The 22,566-nt window shown below is 45.5% G+C and overlaps 1 protein-coding gene across 3 annotated transcripts in view; it reads right to left on the reverse strand.

Moving 5' to 3' along the window:
* The window catches only part of ap3d1 (adaptor related protein complex 3 subunit delta 1), a 66,183-nt gene that overhangs the window by 32,801 nt on the left and 10,816 nt on the right, over positions 1-22,566 (reverse strand). For all 3 annotated transcript variants that reach the window (XM_056277387.1, XM_056277388.1, XM_056277386.1), the window contains exons 7-16: positions 22,070-22,209; positions 21,471-21,544; positions 20,280-20,329; positions 17,044-17,093; positions 16,555-16,603; positions 10,575-10,720; positions 9,746-9,894; positions 8,702-8,932; positions 6,249-6,480; positions 2,184-2,329 (exon numbers count right to left, since the gene is read on the reverse strand). In XM_056277387.1, the coding sequence (XP_056133362.1) occupies positions 2,184-2,329; positions 6,249-6,480; positions 8,702-8,932; positions 9,746-9,894; positions 10,575-10,720; positions 16,555-16,603; positions 17,044-17,093; positions 20,280-20,329; positions 21,471-21,544; positions 22,070-22,209 (1,267 nt within the window). The remainder of the gene's footprint in view (positions 1-2,183; positions 2,330-6,248; positions 6,481-8,701; positions 8,933-9,745; positions 9,895-10,574; positions 10,721-16,554; positions 16,604-17,043; positions 17,094-20,279; positions 20,330-21,470; positions 21,545-22,069; positions 22,210-22,566) is intronic.

The following is a 22,566-nucleotide window of genomic DNA, read 5'->3' on the forward strand; positions in this document are numbered from 1 at the left end:
CTCAATTTACAAACAACAGTAAGAACGGGTGGCACGGTGGCGCAGTGGTTAGCGCGGTCGCCTCACAGCAAGAAGGTCCTGGGTTCAAGCCCCAGGGTAGTCCAACCTTGGGGGTCGTCCCAGTTCGTCCTCAGTGTGGAGTTTGCATGTTCTCCCCGTGTCTGTGTGGGTTTCCTGCGGGGGCTCCGGTTTCCTCCCACAGTCCAAAGACATGTAGGTCAGGTGAATTGGCCATACTGAATTGCCCCTAGGTATGAATGAATGTGTGTGTGTGTGTGTGTGTGTGTGTGTGTGTGTGTGTGTGTGTGTGTGTGTGTGTGTGTGTGTGTTGGCCCTGTGTGACGGCCTGGCGGCCTGTCCAGGGTGTCTCCCCACCTGCCGCCCAATGACTGCTTGGATATGCTCAAGCATCCCCATGACCCTGAGAGCAGGTAAAGCTGTTCAGATAATGGATGGATGGATGGATGGATGGATGGTAAGAGCAGTTTGCAACTCTCCTACCCAAAATGGTTAACAGCTTGTTAACAGCTTTACCGGCTTTGTTTTTTTGTTGGCTCCCCCCCCCCCCACTTTTTCGCCCCAATTGTATCTGGCCAATTACCCCTCTTCCGAATCATCCCAGTCACTGCTCCACCCCCTTTGCCGATCCGGGGAGGGCGGAAGACTACCACATGCCTCCTCCGATACATGTGGAGTCGCCAGCTGCTTCTATTCACCTAACAGTGAGGAGTTTCACAATGGGGACGTAGCGTATGGGAGGATCACGCTATTCCCCCCGAACAGGCACCCAGACAGACCAGAGGAGGTGCTAATGCACCGACCAGGACACATACCCACATCTGGCTTCCCACCCGCAGACACGGCCAATTGTGTCTGTAGGGACGCCCGACCAAGCCAGAGGCAACACGGGGACTCGATCTGGCGATCCCCGTGTTGGTAGGCAAAGGATTAGACTGCCACGCCACCCGGACACCCCTTTTCCAGCTTTTCACTGGAATAGCAAACTCGATTTATTGCACAAATAATGATTATTCAATTCATGACCAATAAAGAAAAAATAGAGCCATTTATCTGCATGTGGCCATGATTGTATTTTGATGTCTTGTCTCATTAGTCTCCTGCTGGCTAACCAGTAATGTTCTTAAAACTGCCTGCGCATTCCCCTCCTGATAATGCAGAACGTACAATGAACTATATAGTGAAACACAGGAGGAAATCAACTCCCTACCTCCTGTCAGACCCAATGTCACACACAAATGTCAGCTACTTGGTAACTGTGGATTATAACTACATTTACAAGCCATTTATATGGCATGCTTGTGTGTACACGAGTGGGGAAAAATAGACTAGAAGGGTAAAAATGACATGAGCCCCAAGATGTGAGCTTGTCACTGCCAGTCTGATTTACCCAGTTGACTTATGTGGAAGCATTTCAACTCCATAGCATGCACGAGTGAAAAACCCAAGCGATACGTACACGGTGGTATAAATTCAGGGTGAAGACCTGGGATGGTATTATGCATGTGTTTAAACATTAAACAATGTGTCAAAGTGTGGTATGCCAGCTGCACAGCAGAGAACAGGAAGGACTTGGCCCGGGTGGTAAAGACAGCACCGAGGATTGTGGGAGCTGTGCTCCCAGACCTGGATGCTGTGTATGCTGGCTGCCTACAGAGGAAAGCCAGCAACATCCGCAAAGACACAACACACCCAGGTCACTGTCTGTTTGTTCCCTCGCCATCGGGGAAAAGATACTGCACCATTCAAACCCAGACTAACAGGCTGAGGAACAGCTTCTCCCCCAGAGCCTCCATCACCCCCCCTCTCTCGCACACACACACGCACACACACACACACGCACACACACATACATACATACAGACACACCTTCCTATAGCTGCTGAGGACTAACTGCTACTAAAGCCGCTGCAATATGGACACCTATGTGCAATAACCCCATGCACTATTTTGAACTTTAAAAGCTGCCGTTATCTTTTATTGTCTCATTATCATTTTTGCTACCTCACTTGTTTATACTAAATGTTGTTTGTCCTTGTTTTTATCTTGCTTTTTAATCATTTACCTTGTCTAGTGTTGCTTGTCTGAGAGTCACCAAACGGAATTTCGTTGCATGTACACAATGACGATAAAGTATCTTATCTTATCTTATTAAGCTTACTAACCCTTCAGGGACAGGTACTTTCTTCTGCGCCTTGGGAGCCACAGGGTTGAGTTCTCCAGCAAACAGAGCGCTGACCTCCTCTGCCACCTCTACATCCTTCTGTTGCAGCTTCTGGATGTACTTCACCAGCTGCAGGATACAAGACGCCTGGCGGGGAGACGCGACAGGAAGCAGTATGTACAGGTTAACCGTTTTATCAATCAAATCCAGGTGTAGTGCAACCTTATTGGTTGGCGTTCGTCAGTGTGTGTGGGTCCAGCTAAGACACATGTACAAGCAGTCCCCTAATGGCATTGGTGCAAATATACTGTCATCATGATTAATGTTACAAAAAGAGAACACAAACCTCTATAATAAACAGTCCATACATTTAATATCTGTCCTGTAGCTGAAAAACCGTTTCTGTGCTTTAAGTGTACTTCTCCCCCAGATCAGAGTGTATAACTTCACCCACTGCAAAGTTTTGAAAATGCTAAAAAACTGAGCAAAGGGCTGATGTTAAAAATACCAGGTCAGAGCCATCGTCAGTAACAAAATCATGCATCACAGCAGATTTATTGGTCAGAGACTGGGTGTTAGAAAGTTACAATGCGAACGGGGTTTGTGGGGGTGGAGGCAGCCACACATTTTTGCAAAGGCTGCAGTGGACTGTAGTCTACAGCCCGAGGCAAATGATGTGCACGTCTGTGTGACATTATACAGTTGATGCTATTATTGCAACTTAGGTTAAAGTTGTAACCTCGGCCAGAGCCCCTGTGCATATACTTTTTTTTGGAAGAGTTGGGATTGTTGAAACATCAGTTTCCCTCTACACAGCAGTTTATGTGCCAGGAGGTGTAAGGCTTCGAGAAGGTAACCATGATTAAAATGAGCAAACCGACTGTGGTTGAAGGAATCCTACTAGTTCCAACAATTGTTGTAGATTTGTCAGGGCCCGCTAGGATGGTTACTGCAGGTCACGGAGAGATTGAGAATCCATCGGCAGTAGAGTGACGGAGGGCGGTGCGCTCAATCAGGCAAGGGAGGGGTGGATAGGGAGTAGATTAGGGATGGGTATCGTTAGGATTTTATCGATACTACTACTCTTATCGGTACTGCTTATCGGTTCGGTACTTTATCGATACTCTTATCGGTTCTTTTTGATTATTATGCAAGAAAAAAGACACTTAATTAAGAACAGAATCGACATTGCTTTATTATTCTATTATATAACTTTATATAAATATAAACAAATATTATTTATTCAGCAGCAACAGCAGCAGCAATGTTTTAAATGCGTCTGAATTATAGACTTTATAATCAACATTCAACAACAACAAATAAGATAAGAAAATAAAAGTAGATAAAGATAAAAAATATTAAAAATAAATTTAAAGTTCTTCTGCAGAAAAATCAACATATCTGCCTTCTCCGGCAGGAGTCGTGATCTCTCCTGACTTAGTGTCCCCGGCTATTAGCCCAGCTAACTCCGTATCTATGGCTTATATATTTGTAGCTAAACAATTAGCTAAGCAATTATATTTTGTTACTGACGATGGCTCAAACTTTTGAACGTTTAGTTCTCTCCGCCATGATGAGCACTTGAGCAGAGCTGTCTGTGCGTGTGTCAGCGAGTGTGTGGAGCACAGCACAGCCCCGCCCCTCGCGCAGTAAGAGAGAGAGACAGAGAGATGGAGAAAACGGCAAACAAGATTATGTTCGCGACGTTTAAATTCCTCGAAAAACACAATTGCCACAATATAAATCTCACTCCATGATTTCTCGAGTACCTACCGACTACCGACAGCAGAACCGAAAATGTCGGATCTTAAAAATGCTCCGGTTTTTACTAATTTAGAACCGGTTCCCGTTTAGAACCGGGTTTCGGGGGGCATCCCTAGAGTAGATCCAGGTGAATGCCGGCAGCCATCCATGAAAAGTTTGGCATTAAAATCAGAATAATCCATCATAATAAGAAGTGCAAAAGAAAAACAACAAATAAATAAATAAAGGGCCTAGCCTATGAATTAGTGTGGATAAAACAGTAAAAGATAAAAAATAAAATCGCACAATTTTCCCTCGAGAGAAGCGGCAGCCAACTCGCGCCAGTGTACTCTCTCCTACTCCTGTGTGAAACACCACTTACTAGTAACTAGTCCAATCAAAGTGCTTCTGCTGCTCTGCTGCAAAAGTCTTACCCAGCACGGAACAATTAAAATAACCAAGTACAAAAGCACTCATTAATTGGATATTCATGGACTAGCTATTGTCTTTAATAATAATAATAACAATAATAATAATTATAGTCCATATTAGAGGGTCCATGCGTTAGTGGTTGTGTGAGGAAGGGCATCCAATGTAAAATTTTGCCAAATTATTATGCGGATTGACAAGACCGCCATCGATGCTGTGCCCTCACAGGGTACCAATGGGAACTATCAAATCCGTTGTGGCGACCCCTGGGAAACAGGGAACAAGCCGAAAGAATAATAATAACAATAAACTGGATTTAAAAACTGGCAAACAGGTATAACCAAAATGAAAGCTGTGTCCGCATTCTCGGCACAAAGTCAAACACGTTTTCGGTGGGTGTCGGACTCCGCCAAAGGTTGTCCCTTGTCTCCGATTCGGTTTGTGATACTCATGGACAGGATATCAAGGCGCAGCCAAGGTGAGGAGTGTGTCTGTTTTGGGAACCTCAAAATTGCATCACTGCTCTTTGCAGATGATGTGGTTTTGTTGGCTTCATCAGAACGCGACCTCCAGCATGCACTGGGGCAGTTTGCAGCTGAGTGTGAAATGGCCAGGGTGGGAGTCTGCACCTCCAAGTCTGAGGCCATGGTTCTCTACCGGAAAATGGTGGATTGCTCCCTCCGGATTGGGGATGAGTTGTTGCCTCAAGTGAAGGAGTTCCAGTATCTCGGGGTCTTGTTCACAAGTGAGGGTAGGATGGAGCGGGAGATGACAGGTGGATTTGTGCAGCATCAGCGGTAATGTGGATGTCGTACCGGACCGTTGTGGTGAAGAGGCAGCTGAGCTGGAAGGCAAAGCTCTCAATTTACCAGTCAGTCCTCGTTCCAACCCTCACCTATGGTCATGAGCTTTGGGTAGTGACTGAAAGGGTGAGATCGTGGATACAGGTGGCAGAAATGAGTTTCCCCCGTAGGGTGTCTGGGCTCAGCCTTAGAGATAAGGTGAGGAGCTCAGACATCCGGAGGGAGCTCGGAGTAGAGCCGATGAATTGCTTTCCCACAAAGACACAGATACCAATTTGATCAAGTAACAACAACAATACGTGGGGCATCCGGGTGTCATAACGGTCTATTCCGTTGCCTACCAACACAGGGATCGCTAGTTCAAATCCCTGCGTTACCTCCGGCTTGGTCGGGCGTCCCTACAGACACAATTGGCCGTGTCTGCGGTTGGGAAAGATGGATGTGGGTATGTGTCCTGGTCGCGGCACTAGCGCCTCCTCTGGTCAGTTGGGGCACCTGTCCGGGGGAACTGGGGGGAATAGCGTGATCCTCTCACGCGCTAAGTCCCCCTGGCGAAACTCCTCACTGTCAGGTGAAAAGAAGCAGCTGGCGACTCCACATGCATCAGAGGAGGCATGTGGTAGTCTGCAGCCCTCCCCGGATCGGCAGAGAGGTGGCGCAGCAACCGGGACAGTTCGGAAGGGTGGGGTATTTGGCCAGATACAACTCGGGAGAAAAAAAAAAAGGGGGGGGGATGCCTTTCAAAGTATCCAAGGACACAGTACAGAGCGAATTTAATACACCAGCGATAGAAAGTATTAAAAATTTCATGTGCCATGTAAATCTTATGGATTCTAGCTTTTTGTTTTTATTAGAAATATCAGCCTATTCCAACGTTCAGCTGTACACTTTGAGCGCGGTCTGTTCATCATTAACCCTGTTTGGTAACAATCCAGGTATAGTGTGTTTAAAATGTCAAGCTTGACTGACCTGGCAACAGTACCATGGATAATAACGGGCTGGTTATTGTTGGTCATCCCTAATACATATGCATTACCTACTAGATGTTTGGGAGTCTCGCTCCATCTCCTCTCTCTCTCTTGTCCTCTTACCCTCTCTTGCACCTCCAGGTTGGCGCTTTGAACGAAGAGCGGTAATCTATCTATCATCAGCTGGCTGGTCTCCTGGGCCGCTGTGCTGTCCGTGTTTCCCTCCTGGCTCCTTAACACTGTGGCGAACAGCTTAGCCGCGTTCTGTACGTACACGGCCTGGATGTGGCCTGGCAGGGTGGCCACTTTGGGCCGCAGCATGGCCTCCAACGTCTGCATAGGGTTTTCCAGGTGTCTGAAGGAGAGTGGAGGTGTTAAGAATTTAGGACAAAAATACAGACTTATTTGAAATATGAAACTGTGGCAATGGGGGGGGGGGGGTTCAGATTTATCTTCCATTAACCTTGTGTTCTCAAGTAGCCATACAGCTCGACTAGGCTTGTGCCAAATGGCGATCGGATTGCACATCGCCGACTGAAAGGATGACTGATGACTGCTTTTTTTCCTAGACCAATATTAAGATATTAACTAACTTATTATCAGAACTAAGATGTCATAAAAATAATCTCCAGATTCTACACTCTAGTGTGCATTTAGAGATGTTTCAGGTGGGGCGGCATGTCCGCCCGCTGAGCCCCACAAATCAGCAAGAGTGACGAATGAATTTTAAATCCTTCATCACAAACCAGTTTGCCGTTTCTTTTCCACGGATCTGACATCCTGCATCTCCGTTCTCCATGTGCCTATTCACCAAAACGTTGCTCTGCGCTCCGTATGAGTAGTAGACGTTATGGATATGATTTGGATTGTGATATTAAAGACAAGATAATCATGTTAAAGAGAACATGATGCTGTGATATTGTCGCACCAAACACAGACACACGGACACATGGACTTCCAAAAGGGAGCCGTTGTCTGAATAGAAGAGATATTGCTATTAAATATTTTCTTAATGTTTAATATTTTAAATAAAAAGTTCCCACTCTTTTATAAATGCCTGTTCACATAACTTTACCTGTATTACTTGCAGAAAGTTTAAAGGTTCGATCATTTCAAAGCTCCGTCAAGACGCTGAGCCACACTCCAGATGATTATTCAAAATCTTTAACCCAAATTCAATTCTAATGTCAGTCATTTAAAAACTACTAAACAGGGAATAAATTATTTAATAAAACTAATAAAAATACTACTGCTAAAAACCAAGTAAGGGCATCCGGGTGGCATAGTGGTCTCGTCCGTTGCCTACCAACACGAGTTCGAATCCCCGTGTTACCTCCGGCTTGGTCGGGTGTCCCTACAGACACAATTGGCTGTGTCTACGGGTAGAACGCTGGATGTGGGTATGTGTCCTGGTTGCTGCACTGCCGCCTCCTCTGGCTGGTTGGGGCACCTAATCGGGGGGAGGAGGAACTGGCGGGAACAGCGTGGTCTTTCCACTTGCTATGTCCCCCCGGTGAAACTCCTCACTGTCAGGTGAAAAGAAGCGGCTGGTGATGCCACATGTATTGGAGGAGGCATGTGGTAGTCTGCAGCCCACACCGGATTGGCAGAGGGGGTGGAGCAGCAACCGGGATGGCTCGGAAGAGTGGGTTAATTGGCCAAGTACAATTGGGGAGGAAAGGGGGGGGTAAAAAAAAAATCACAATATTCCCAAATGCAAGACGTTGCGTTTATCTCTGAAACCAAGCCTAAATCGTCCATGCTGGCATTTCACTGGCATGCTGTGACATAACTCCCCCCAACCTCCCTACTTCTGCTGCTCCGTGGCGATCAGGGATCAAATCGCCTATCGACGATCTCGAGTAGCCACCACTGGATGTTATGAAAGCAGAAATGATTGCCCAACCCAAATCCTGACAGCTGTGCATGTAGAGAAAACAGCTGTATAGAGTGTAATTTATGCTGGGCCACAAAAGATTAGAGCAGAGCCAAATAATTAGGAGGATGACAAGACAAGAGGGCAACACAGCAGTAAGAACCAGGATGTGTGAGCAAAGACGTCCTTCATTTTGATAACAATCTTGGGATGTCTCATTACTTTACATCAGACCATCATGACATTTTACTGCAGGTCAGCCAATGTTTCCCTCGCTCTTATAAAAGGTAGATAATAATGCTGTGCATATAATGTGTGCGTGTGGTCATTAATTTGAAATACTGCTATGATTCCATTACTGAAATATTATACTGTTTGCATTCAATCATTTCTGCTTATGAGTTTGGGATTCTGGAAATAAAAACACAAGTCTGTTGCTTTTTTCACAAGCTCTCTGTGAAGTTTGTGGTGAAAATACTTCACGAGAGACTCCAAACTGAGTTTTAAAAAAATACACATGCAAACCAATGTAATCTAAGCATCTGAGCCTTGGTATCCTACTGAAGAACTCAACACTATTTGCAACTGCACAAATGCATTGTGTATTCATTGAGATCCTGCATCAGTAAGCATTCCTTTATTTGCTGACAAATGTAAGAGTGTGACTGCATGCATTCTTATAATAAAGACGTCAACGTACTCTGAGAACTCGCCACAGATCCATGCGGCTGCGTACAGCACCTCGCAGATGCCATTTCGCTGAGTGTTGCCAGTCAGCAGATGAGCATTGTCCAGCAGAGTGGCCATTTGTGCCACGGCAAAGGCTCTAATGGCCTTCACCCTGATTGCCACATCCAGCATCTGAGAGGCGATGAGATGGCCATGCCGTGTGCCCTCCAGGCGTGTCAGTTCCACCAGGATACTGATGTACCTGTAAGATAGATATTTAGAGGTGTGTTTGGATAAATAGTCAGCTGCAAAATTAAAAACAAGAAAAAAAAAACAAGAAACAACTTACTACAATAATGAGTAAAAAGTGGCATATGGATGAAGACTTGCTTTCCCACACAGACACAGACACCAATTTGATCAAGTAACAATAACAATTAATGTGGGGCCTCCGGGTGACGTAGCGGTCTATTCCGTTGCCTACCAACATGGGGATTGCCGGTTTGAATCCCTGTTACCTCCGGCTTGGTCAGGCAACCCTACAGACACAATTGGCCGTGTCTGCGGGTGGGAAGCCAGATGTGGGTATGTGTCCTGGTCGCTTCACTAGTGCCTCCTCTGGTCGGTCGGGGTGCCTGTTCGGAGGGGGGGGGATAGCGTGATCCTCCCATGAACTACGTCCTCCTGGTGAAACTCCTCACTGTCAGGTGAAAAGCTGCTGCTGGCGACTCCACATGTATCAGAGGAGGCATGTGGTATTCTGCAGCCCTCCCGGATCGACAGAGGGGGTACAGCAGTGACCGGGACGGCTCGGAAGAGTAGGGTAATTGGCCAAGCACAATTGGGGAGAAAAAAGGGGGTAAAAAAAAGTCCAAAAAAAAAAAAAAGTCATCCCTATATATTCGCAGGCAAGTCTTCCATGTTGTCCAACATGTTTCACTGGTGAACATGTGTTCATGGTAAGCCCACAAAAAGTTAAAACTTCATACTGACAAAATGTATCTAACCGGTTATGTTTGATTGACCTGGTTATGAAAACATGTGCCGATTGTAAGTGGGCATGGTTATGACTGACCATTCAAAGTTGGTGATGTACTGGTAGTTGCTCTGGCTGCAAATATCGATGATCTTGGTGAGCAGTTCGTCCCTGTATGTGGTCCCCTCTGCCTTGTCCACATGCAGCATCAGCTTCTTCACAATCTCCATCAGGTTCTTTTTGGAGACCTTGGGAGCGAGACACCAGCTCAGTTAATAAATGGAAAACCTCAACGGGAGTTCAATTCCCACAACAGAGGGAGAAAAACCTGATTGAACTTCCCACAAAATATCTCAGAACGGAGGATGTGCTGCGCCAAAATATTAAATTGTTTTTTTACAGTTACTTTTTGTAGTATTTTGTCAAATAGAAATTAAGACTTAAAAAAAAAAATCAAAACTCCATTCACACTGTAGTGGTTGAGTCAAAGAGATGACAAAAGTTCTATATTTGTTCTATAACCATTAATAAAAACTAATTAATATACTACTACTTAAAACCAGGTAAAACCCATAACATTCCCAATAAGTTCTATAACTATTTAGAGGAATGACTGCAATCATGATATAGTTGTGCCACCCTTATTGGAACAAGACTGAATATTGCAGTCAAACACTGGAAAAACTGAATAAAAAAAATAAGAACTGGCTTATAGAAGTGTTCATAAACAGCTGAACATTAGCCCCTTTGTTGCTTCAAACCCTAAACTAGTTTGATGTTCCATGTATAATTTGGAATTATTTCCAGCCCGTTAGTGTGATCCTAAGATAACTTTGGCACCAAACCATTTGCAAAACTGCCGAAACTGCACATTGGCCTTAGTAAAATAACAGTGTTGGTGTGAAAGACGGGTGCTTTGGCTTCATACCATGCCATAGAGGAGGTCCAGGGCTCTCAGCCGGATAGACTCATCCTTGTCATCCAGACACTGAAGGATGAGGTCCTTGTGGGATTGCACCGATTTGGGATGAGTCTTCAGGATCTTGGACATGGCCAACAGACCAAGGTACTTCACTGCAACACACAACACGGCATTGGTGCCCTCGGCAGTGGAGTACAAACACCTACGACTCTCGGCCCTGAAAGAGCGGTCTAGGTACTGGGATGTCTTATTTTAATTGTCTGTCCTAACCTTGTTTTTTTTTTTTTTTTTCCCTCTTAGTCCAGGAGATAATGGCCACACACACGATACCCTGCCATTCCATTACTGACTGCAGCTGAACATAAATTGTCCAGTTACAATGTCTGATAAGTGTGGACAAGATCATTGTCCTAAGGAAACCCAACATGTTTTTACTGTAGCTGACACAGATACAAACTTATACACATTTAGATCAAGCCAAAGCCCAATTACTGACTGTGTGTGATAAAGTGTTGAAACCCCAAGGAAATCCATGGGGGTTGGGTAATTGACTGTTAAACTGGCTTACTGTCATTGGCTTACATGACCAGGTGTCTTGAGGGCAACGGGCTTTGTGTTCCAACTGACCTCTCTAAACTGTGAACATTCATCTTCATGTCCATCCATCCATTACCCAAACCGCATATCCTGCTCTCAGGGTCGCGGGGATGCTGGAGCCTATCCCAGCAGTCATTGGGCAGCAGGCGGGGAGACACCCTGGACAGGCCGCCAGGCCATCACAGGGCTGACACACACACACACATTCACACACCTAGGGACATTTTAGTATGGCTGATTCACCTGACCTACATGTCTTTGGCCTGTGGGAGGAAACCGGAGTACCCGGAGGAAACCCACGTAGACACGGGGAGAACATGCAAACTCCACACAGAGGCCCAGGACGACCCCCAAGGTTGGACTAACCCGGGGCTCGAACCCAGGACCTTCTTGCTGTTAGGCGACTGAGCTAACCACCGTGTCACCATGCCGCGTGTAGTGTCATTACTTCAAAAGCTATAGTTGGTTTAAAGCAGTACTGACATCTTAAGCTTCCACTCGATATCATTTAAACATTAGATTGATCACTTACACTTCAAGCTAAATAACAGAGGAAAGGAAAACAAAAAACATATAGATGAGAAGGACGTACAAACATGTATACATAGGAAAACATGTACACACACACACACAAATTTTATTTTCCCCGCCAGCAGCACCACCCATTTGTGTCCTTGGCTGAGAAAGGTAGACAAATGCCGAATCAGGTTCTCTACAAGACTCTTGGTCTGGAGAACATCTGGCAAATGACGCCTCTCAGGTTCTTGGATCAATAAATCTACGCGTGCACACTACTGACCTTGTGTTGAGGTGAGGCCGGTCACTGCAGCAGATACAGTGCACACCTGACCTTGACAAAGGTCCCAGTGATACAGCATCCAGCTCTTCTTATGCACCTCTATACTTCAGCTATGTCCTGAATACTCTATGGAGTGCAAGTGGTCTGTGGGAGCAGTAACAGGCAACTGACAGTGCTGAATAAAAAGTAGGTACTGTGGGTTATGGCGTCAGAGAGCAAGGCCAAAATATGAGCATCTGTATTCAAGGTTGGAGAAGTGGGCTTGTGAGCGAGAGGTCAACAAGTCAACATCACTCAGGTGGGTAACTGTATGAAGAATGCAATGCGGGACATTACTGAAAAGGACCAGGCATTTACTCAGTCGACCAGATCATTAAAAGTTAAGACAAAGGGTGTCCGGGTACCGTAGCGGTCTATTCCGTTGCCTACCAACACGGGGATCGGAGGTTCGAATCCCCGTGTTATCTCCGGCTTGGTCGGGTGTCCCTACAGACACAATTGCCCATATCTGCGGGTGGGAAGCCGGATGCGGGTATATGTCCTGGTCGTTGCACTAGCGCCTCCTCTGGTCGGTCGGTGCACCCGTTTGGTGGGAGGGGGAACTGGAGGGGGATAGCGTGATACTCCCATGCGCTACATCCACCTGGCGAAATTCGTCACTGTCAGGTGAAAAGAAGTGGCTGACGACTCCACATGTATCGGAGGAGGCATGTGGTAGTCTGCAGCACTCCCCAGATAGGCAGAGGGGGTGGAGCAGCGACTGGGACGGCTCGGAAGAGTGGGTTAATTGGCCGGGTACAATTGGGGTGAAAAGAAAAGTTAACATTATAGCATTTAGGCTGCTTTTCACTATGTGCAAAGCTGTTGTCCAGGGTCTTGTGTTTCAAATATATCTTAACAGACATTTCCCTTCTGATGTGGTTGTGGTTACAAATGGTCACTGCATCGCAATACAAATGTTTGATGAAAACTTGCATTTACTGATTAAGTTTCCTGGCAGAACACAGCTGGCAAAAGCTACAGAATATGGAAGCCCACCAAATTATATTTTGTTATAAATGGTACATATATGTGTCACCATCACCACTAAATCTTCAGTGGGTAGGAGGGCAGGAGGATCCTACCAATTTCTAATGTGCATTTCTAGACAGATGAAATCTAGGACAGCTGCAGGGCTCCAAGGATGATCAAATCAGCCTAGGTGAAGCCAATAGTCCCACAGGAAATAGCTAGTACTTGCTTGAGGCCAGACAGGCTGCTGTGGTCAAAGTCCCAGCGCATGGTATTTTTCATTGCACTAACTGTGCTGTGGGTGTGTGTGTGTGTGTGTGTGTGTGCCGTAACTGAGGCACGTGAAAGTAAAACGTGGAGATTCTAAGATAGCAGCAGAAGCACGGGAGTGAGGATGGTAAACTAAGGCGTGGCTTGTCGAGATTAGGTGCTGAAGATTTGTTTCTAAATCTACTACATAATTTTTGACAGTGGAAAAAGCTTGAAACTAGCAGTAAAGTCCCTTCTAGAGGCAGTTGTGGAAGCTAGTGAGTGGCTGCAGTTGAGGAAGAAGAACACTTAATGGGGTGAAAAATTAACAAGCTAAATTTAATAAGTGGCTAATTGCAAATGGTTGATATTGTTTGTTTGAACCCAGAACTGTGTTTGTGATCAAGCAGTGTGACAAGATGGTAATTTAATACTACAATAGCCTCATTTGGTTAGTATTTGCAAAGTTGCAGGACGTAGGAGAAGCAGGTAACACTCAATAGCTGGCCAAAATTTCATTAAAGCCTGGCAGATAGAACTGTCTATTATATTAATTCAACCGCCCCTTAGTGGCCAGTGTTGTTGTATTTCTTCAGAATGAGTAGCATGTGCAAGGTCAAACCCCGATGAGATGTTACAGAGAGGAACCAAGTTTGGATTGGTGTTAATGAGGCTTGATTCCTAAAACAAGGTTATGTGATACAATCCAGTTTCCGATTTGCTGAGCAGGCCGTTTCAAGCCAGCAATCGGCTGTTCCTTTAGCCTACTGCTGCAAAGGCCAACAGGTATATACTGATGTGACACCGAGAGTTAGCTATAAGTTTAAGTGCAGGTACGAAGTTGTGTGGCGAGGTATACTTAATGAGGGTAGCTTTGTTGAGTCTGCAGTGAGTTGGTTGTAGCAGTGGGTGGCTCCCGGAAACGGGAATGAATGGTGAAGTCTCCTACAGGAGTCATGGGCCAAACTCAACAAAACATCAGCAATGGACAGTGCCAACTTGATATTCTCAATGACATGCCAGCATGCACAGACTCAAGCGTCTTATAGCTTGTTTAATTAGCTTAGTAAATTATGCTACTGCATCGATGATGTCGTAACCCGATGCCCTCTGTGGTAACCGCTGACGGGTCAATGCCAAGGATCGGAGCATGGTTTAAAATACACTAGTTATTATCTGAGGTGATCCTCAGAGTGAATGCTTACTCTGGAATACGGCACAAGAATTTACTTTACATCCTGTATATGCCGAAATGCTTCACCATGAATCTATTTACAAGAACACAAAAGACAAGTTCAAAGTTGAGCTCGTGTATGGTTAACGGTCATTACGTCAAATTAATCAAACGCATTCTAGAATTGCACTGGCCTACGGCCACACATGTGCAAATGCAGGTGAATGACCATCGTCTACCAAGGCGAAATTCGTATTTTGTTGTGCTGAAATGTGGGCACTGCAGGACACACACGGAAATTAGTTTGCTGGTTTGTAGTTCGTTTGACTGGTTATTGGTTCTGCAATAGGAAAATGTACTGAAGTCCAGAGAAGGATAAATAAATGTTTTCACTTAATGTCTCACTTGTACATAGTATCATGTGCCCCTTTTCCACTACACGGTACTGGCTCAACTCGACTCGCAGTGTCGTTTTCCATTACCGTAACAGTTCCCCCTCAGTGTAGCTGGTCTGCAATGATTTTGGTACCTGCTCCAGTTTTTTTGGAACCTCGACAAAGGTGGTACCAGAAAAGTGGTAACAGTTACCAAAATGCCGGTACTTTCCAGTAATGGAAAACGGAAAAGTCGAGTCGAGTTGAGCCGGCACCATGTGGTGGAAAAGGGGTTAGTAGCTTTATGGACAAATACAAAGGAAGAACATTGGTGTACAAGTTATATTTGTATACTGCGAAATATGAATTGATGTAATTTTCAACTTATTTATGTTCAATGCCCATCTCCTGACTAACTGCCAGCCAGGCAGCATCTCTCTTGTGGGGCAGTTTGTAGTTTTCAAGGGAAATGTCATACAATATCAGCTGGTTAGACACAGCAACAGTCAAAGTCTCCTGTATCCTGGATCACTAAGAAAACTACAGCCCATTACAGCAAAGTGGGGTCAACCACACACACACTTCTTTTTTTTGGGGGGGGGGGGGTTTCTCCCCACTTGTATCCATCCAATTACCCAACTCTTCCAAGCCATCTCGGTCGCTACTCCACCTCCTCTGCCGATCCAGGGAGAACTGCAGACTACCACATGCCTCCTCCGATACATGTGGAGCCGCCAGCCGCTTCTTTTCACCCGACAGAGTGAGGAGTTTCGCCAGGGGGACATAGCACGTGGGAGGATCACACTATTCCCCCCAGTTTCCCTTCCCCCCTGAACAGGCGCCCCGACTGACCAGAGGAGGCGCTAGTGCAGTGACCAGGACACCTACCCACATCCAGCTTCCCACCCACAGACACGGCCAATTGTGTCTGTAGGGACACCAAGCCGGAGGTAACACGGGGCTTCGAACTGGCGATCCCCGTGTTGGTAGTCAACGGAATAGACCGCTACGTTACCCAGACGCCCCCACACACACTTCTTGGCTATTGGTGGCGGCTGCGAATTCGCCAGTCAAAGTTCACCAAAGTTGAATTCCACGCAAAGCGAAGACGCAAATTTCTTTCGTCACTGGAAGCGAATGTTTCATTCACCCCACTGCTCACAGAGAATGGAAGTGAACGGGAGGCGAATATTCACCAGTGTTAATTTCACACATGTGTGACCGTACCCTGGCAATGCAATGTATCTGCGACAAACAAATAAGCTTTCAACAGAAACCAGAAAAAACTGGTCTTAATTAAAATATGTTCAAAAATCTACATTTACAACCGAAATTTTGATATCGAGAGCCACCCAGGGACGCACTCAAATTGAAAAAAAAAAAAAACCCAGGTCCAAAATCTATTCTACTCACACCACAGATCTACTCTACTCTATGCACAACACATTCTAAGTGAGGAGGGGGGGTATCAGATAACTCGAATAGCACAGCATGTCGACTTGAGCTCCACTAGCACACAAGGATACAAACCGATTCCCATGTACCAAGCACCGCATAAAACCAGATTCTACATGTGACAACAGCAAAACAACAGGGACTATGTGACTTAAGGCTGAAGGCATTCCAGTCCGCTGCCAAACTGGGTGATGAAGTAATAACTTTTCGAGTTATCTGGAGACAGGGGGCTACATGGTGGTGGTCTAAATGGGTGGACTGTTGGCTAGTTAGAAACACACAGACAATGAGAGAATGACACACTGCAGGCATTGACAGAGGGCTCACAGTTCTGGTCCGAGTCTTCTATTAGGATTCGCAGTTTCTGCACACAGAGCTGAGGGAGAGAAAGACAGAAAGAGAGAAAGAGCAAGAGAAGAATAGAGAGAAGGGAAAACCCACCATTATCGTCTCTGTAAACCTTTCCAAACCAGTCTCAATCTTGTCATGCGGTCACACTTAGGATATGAATGAACTGATGAAAAGTGGAAAAAGTGTGGCCTAATATTTGAGAAGAAAAAATGAAATTTGCCAAGTGGCCATTCCATGCATTCTCGACAGTCACAAGGACCAAAACCGAGCAGCCAAATCTGACAGTCCTGTCAGCCTGTCTGGCCATCTGGTATGTGTCTATTAAAAAGGAGTTATGACAGACAGACTTGTGAATCAAATGAAAAGTAACACAAACATGCACTGTGATTTTACTGGAGTGGAAAGGGTTCAACAGCGTCTAACCACGGGGAAGGACAAGCAGAAGTGTGGACCTCTGAGGCTTACCTGAATGCTAGCGCTGTGGTTGGGCATCCCAGAGGACAAGGAAATCAACACTGCAACAAGGAACATAGACACAAGTCACATCTAACTCTGGGACATGTTTTCAAAGAACAAGGAAAAATATGATAATCCACGATGCACTTACACTCAGATCTGTGTGAAATCCAAGGGTTTGTTATCAAGTCAGCTTTAAAATTATCTGAGCCTGCTGAAATCCTGCTTGGTTCAAATTTGACAAAAGACTAGCACTAGAACTACATTCAGTCCCAACTCATTAGCGACATGAACATTTTAAAATTACTGTAGTTAAGAAAAGAAGAAGAAAAGACAGACACTTTATTTCATTATTGCACAGGATACAATGGAATGTTTTCTCTGCATTTAACCCATCCTATCGTGCAGGAGCAGGAGCTGCAGCACCCGGGGACCAACTCCAGTTCCTCTTTCCATTGCCTTGCTGAGGGGCACAGATTGGAGTATTATAATACCTTAATGTGCATGTCTTTTCTTTTTTTTTTTCAAAGATTATTTTTTGCCATTTTCTGTCTTTATTAGATAGAGATAATAGAGAGCGACAGGAAAGGCAGGGGACAGAGAGGGGATGACATGCAGCAAAGGGCCTGGGCCAGATTCGAACCCAGGCCGCTGCGTTAAGATTCAACCTTATGTGGTACGTGCTCTACCAGGCGAGCCACCAGGGTGCCCCCAACATGCATGTCTTTTTTTTTTTAGATTATTTTTTGGGGCATTTTCACCTTTATTTGACAGTGATAGCGAAGAGGCAGACAGGAAATGGGGGGGGGGGGAGAGAGAGAGAGAGAGAGAGAGAGAGAGAGAGAGAGAGAGAGAGAGAGAGAGAGAGAGAGAGAGAGAGAGAGGTAAGAAATGCAACAAAGGTCACCGGCTGGAATCGAACCGGCGATGGTTGCGACCATGTGGCCACGTGGTATGCACTGTAAGCATTCGGCTATGGAGGTGCCCCAACGTTCATGTCTTTTTTCTTTTTCTTTTTTAATTTCCCCCCCTTTTTCTCCACAACTGTATCTGGCCAATCACCCCGCTCTCCGAGCCGCCCCGGTCGCTGCTCCAACCCCTCTGCTGATCTGGGGAGGGCTGCAGACTATGACATGCCTCCCCCGATACATGTGGAGTCGCCAGCTGCTTCTTTTCACCCGACAGTGAGGCGTTTCGCCAGGGCGATGTAGCACGTGCGAGGATCACGCTGTTCCCCCCAGTTTCCCCTCCCCCTGCATAGGCACCCCGACCAGAGGAGGCGCTAGTGCAGCGACCAAGACCAATACCAACATCCAGCTTCCCACCCACAGACACGGCCAATTGTGTCTGTAGGGATGCCCGACCCAAGCCGAGGTAACAAGGGGATTCAAACCAGCGATCCCCATGTTAGCAAGCAACGGAATAGAGTGCTCTGCTACCCGGACGCCCAGTATACATGTGTAAAGGTTCTTATGTTCTATCAAAGTGCAAAAGCGGATGTCTCCTGAATTTTTCTTTTGTATGTTGGCTTCACAGTCTCATGGCAAAAGACAGAAACAACCTGAGGAGCATTGTTAAAATCTGTTCTACCATCACAAGAGTGAAGTGAAGATCTGAATTCTTTGTGCAACCAGCAAATCCTCCACAAACCAGCAAGTATTTTGGCTTCTTCTGGACATGTTCTTGCAAGTGAATTTTCACTGTTGCCATCAGGGCGTCGTCATGTTTTACCTGCTTGTAAAAGTAACCATCATTCTGTATCATTCATTCCCTCGGCGTTTCCACCACTAAATGTTCAGTAGTTTTTTTTTATTTGATCGTTTTATTGTGTTTACTATTTTACTTACTATTGTAGTATTTATTGTGTTTAACTAGCCTATCAAAATTATTAATTAGTTATAGAGCTTATATATTTTATTCCATATTTAGCTCCCTGGAGTGTTATTCCTTCTTGTTTGTGTTATTTGTTTGTTTGTATGTTACTGTGTTTTGTGTACAACAAGCTGCTGCAAACAAATTGCCCCCAGTGGGTTTAATAAAGTTGTTTGTATTGTTTCGATAAAAGATTTAAACGGTAAAGGAAATACAATCCGGGCATCCAAGTATCGTAGTGGTCTATTCCACTGCCTACCAACAAGGGGATCGCCAGTTCGAATCCCTGTGTTACCTCCGGCTTGGTCAGGCATTCCTACAGACACAATTGGCCGTGTCTGCGGGTGGAAAGCCGGATGTGCGTATGTGTCCTGGTCGCTGCACTAGTGCCTCCTCTGGTTGGTCAGGGCGCCTGTTCGGGGGGGAGGGGGAACTGAGGGGAATAGCGTGATCCTCCCACGTGCTATGTCCCCCTGGTGAAACTCCTCACTGTCAGGTGAAAAGAAGCGGCTGGCGACTCCATATGTATCGGAGGAGGCATGTGGTAGTCTGCAGCCCTCCCTGTATCGGCAGAGGGGGTGGAGCAGCGACCGGGACAGCTCGGAAAAATAGGCCAAGTAAAATTGGGAGATGGGGGGGCGGGGGGTCAAAAAAGAACAAAGGGGGGAGACACAATCCTTTGATTTTCTCTGATGGTGGGGGCATCCCGGTGGCTTATTCTGTTAGGAACATACCATGTAGGCTCAGGCCTAATCATCATGTCACAGGTTTGAATTCGGCCAGGGGACCCTCTGCCAACTGTCCTTCCCCGACTCTCCACATCATGTTACCCATCTCTTGCTAATGCCGTCAAATAAAAGCTAAAAATGCCAAAACTACTACTACTACTTTCGGCTGCTCCCGTTAGGGGTCACCACAGCAGATCATCTGTTTCCATCTCTTCCTGTCCTCTGCATCTTCCTCTGTCACACCAGCCACCTGCATGTCCTCCCTCACCGCATCCATAAAACCTCCTCTTTGGCCTTCCTCTTTTCCTCTTCCCTGGCAGCTCCATATTCAGTATCCTTCTCCCAATATACCCAGCATCTCTCCTCCACACATGTCCAAGCCATCTCAATCTTGTCTCTCTTGCTTTGTCTCCAAACTGTCCAACTTGAGCGGTACCTCTAATATAATTATTCCTAATCCTGTCCTTCTTCGTCACTCCATGAAAATCTTAGCATAAATATGCCAAAAACTACCTAAAAAAAAAATATCCCCAAAGGAAAGTATTTTTTTTACATCCAGACAGAAACATGGCAACTGTAAGTACCACCCTCCACCAACTGTGCTATACAGAACTGCTAGGCTAAACAAAGAGGGGTAATACTGACCTGCAATCACAGTGTTGACACATTCATACAGGAGGGACATGGCGGAGGTACTGTAAGACAAAATAAGGAGAGAGGAAGAGGAGTAGATAGAGTAAGAATTGTTATTGATGTGCCCATCTCACCAGATGAGAGTCTGTGGTGGAGGGTCAGTCCAGAACAGTGTTTCCTCACACATAGACTTTACTTGGGCGGGCCGCCCAGGTATATTAACGGCCGCCAAAGTATATTTGGTGAGCCATTTTAGCATTTTTTATTTTTATGTTTTTATTCCTCCGAGAGAACGACGCCATCCGCGATCGAGTAACTAATGAACAATCTACCCTCGCTCTACCCCTCCCTTACCCGCTCGTTCTGCTATCGCGAAAACGGTATACTGAGAATCGCACACGCTCTGCAGAGAAACACAGAGAGAGAGACGTTCTCAGGTATTATGTCGGTAGAAGAGGAGGGCACGGATATTTTATAAGCACGGACAGGTAAAGCAACTCCTTTTTGTGTAATCGTTCTCGGACTTTGGTAGTAGCTTTGAATTCTATGAAAGAAAGCGGCAACTATGCTGTGTTGGTAGCTACAAGACTCAAGAGTGTATTCAGCACACGTAACTTGACCATTGCGCAACATGCAGCAAAGCTGTCCTGGCTAAGATTATACCAGTGGTCTGTGGCTTCAGTTACCCGCGTCAACTGCGGTCCAAAATAAACAATTCATAAATTTTAAATTGCGTGCCATTCTGAGTCGCGTGATGAAATCTCACACCATCTCACCCGGGACGTGACTTATCCCCTTGTCCAGCATATCCACGCTGTATATGCTACACGCTCGTTAGTCACTTAGTACTGTATATATAGGGTTCGATGCTATCTGTGGTTTCAGGCATCCGCCGGGGATGTTGGAACATATCCCCCGCGGATAAGGGGGGATGACTGTTTTCTCTTCAGGCTATGGCAGTTAGAAAGACACGGACTAACTTTAGCTAAGGTTAGACTACTAATTTTTCATGCATTTACTCAGCAGCGATGAATATTGAGACAAATCAAAATACTGTGTTAAAGGTCACACGTATTTGTTGTTTGTCACATGTAGTAGACCATTTTTGTGCTGGCCGGTAATGCCGGCCCTTTCCGCCGGCTACCACAAGTATATTTCAGACCTGTGGGAAACACTGCAGATGGACGACTGTGTCTGTCTCACCTGTGGATGAGGTTGGTCAGAGGTTCAATCAGCTTCTTCCCCAGCCGCGGCTCCAAGGGCGTGAGTGCACCAAACTGTAAAACACAGAGCAATTTGATATATCTCAAACTGGCAGCGGGTTAGTTCTCACTGCCCTGAATAAAATAAAACACCTCTATTTATCTTAGCATTTTTAGCCCCCTCTGACAGGAAAAAACAACGTAAAGAGAGGGGCTGAAATGCAGCACAGCTGGATTATTTGGGGTTTGTTTTTTTTTACACCACAGGACACTGATTAGCAGAGCCTGCACACTATGCCCTTAACTGGTTAAGCTACCAGAACATAACATATGAACTCCAAGACATCTTGGCAAGGTAGCGAAAAAAAGTCTGTCAACACTACACTAATCTTTGTTGTTCACTGGACTACTGGGGATGGCTTATAACACAGTCAAACTGACTTTTCACAAGCTTGGTGGAATTGGAATGCTGCAGAGATTTTAAGGGTGGTCTTATGATGACAAAACGGAGTAAAAGAAGCTAACCAGGCAGAAATTCCTCCCACTTATAGAACATTTCTTGGGGAAAACTGTACACACATGGCTCTTCTGCTGACTCACCAGCTTGATAATCTTGATGAGGACCCAGTTGTTGGTGGAGGAAGTCATAAGCTTGAAGAAGAGCGGGGCCAGTGATAGGTAGTTCTTCGGGTTCCTCCTGGCCAGCTCACAGATAACATTCACAGCTGCTGACTGGACACCTTAATGAGGGCAAAAAATACATTAGATAGGAAGAAAAGTCAGGACAAATACATATGTATCTTGCAAATGAAAGATAAAGGTTTTTTCCGCCACGGTAACAGAAAGAGGTGACACAAACAGAAATGTGCTTAATCAAACGCTGAAAAATTCTAAAAAAACATAAAATTCCAAATGAGGTAAAATTTACTATTTTTCCTCTCTTAACATCAGCGATGTTGCCACACCATTTATAGATGACCAAATTTGCGTGGCTATAACTATTGATGTAACGTTGCTGTTGAAACAAAGATTCAAATGAGGCACAGATTCCCTTAAAGATATGTACAATTGATATACTTGACAAATTGTGAGTCAAG

Source organism: Lampris incognitus, chromosome 3, assembly GCF_029633865.1.
Source record: "Lampris incognitus isolate fLamInc1 chromosome 3, fLamInc1.hap2, whole genome shotgun sequence".
In the NCBI taxonomy this organism is placed as follows: Eukaryota; Metazoa; Chordata; class Actinopteri; order Lampriformes; family Lampridae; genus Lampris; species Lampris incognitus.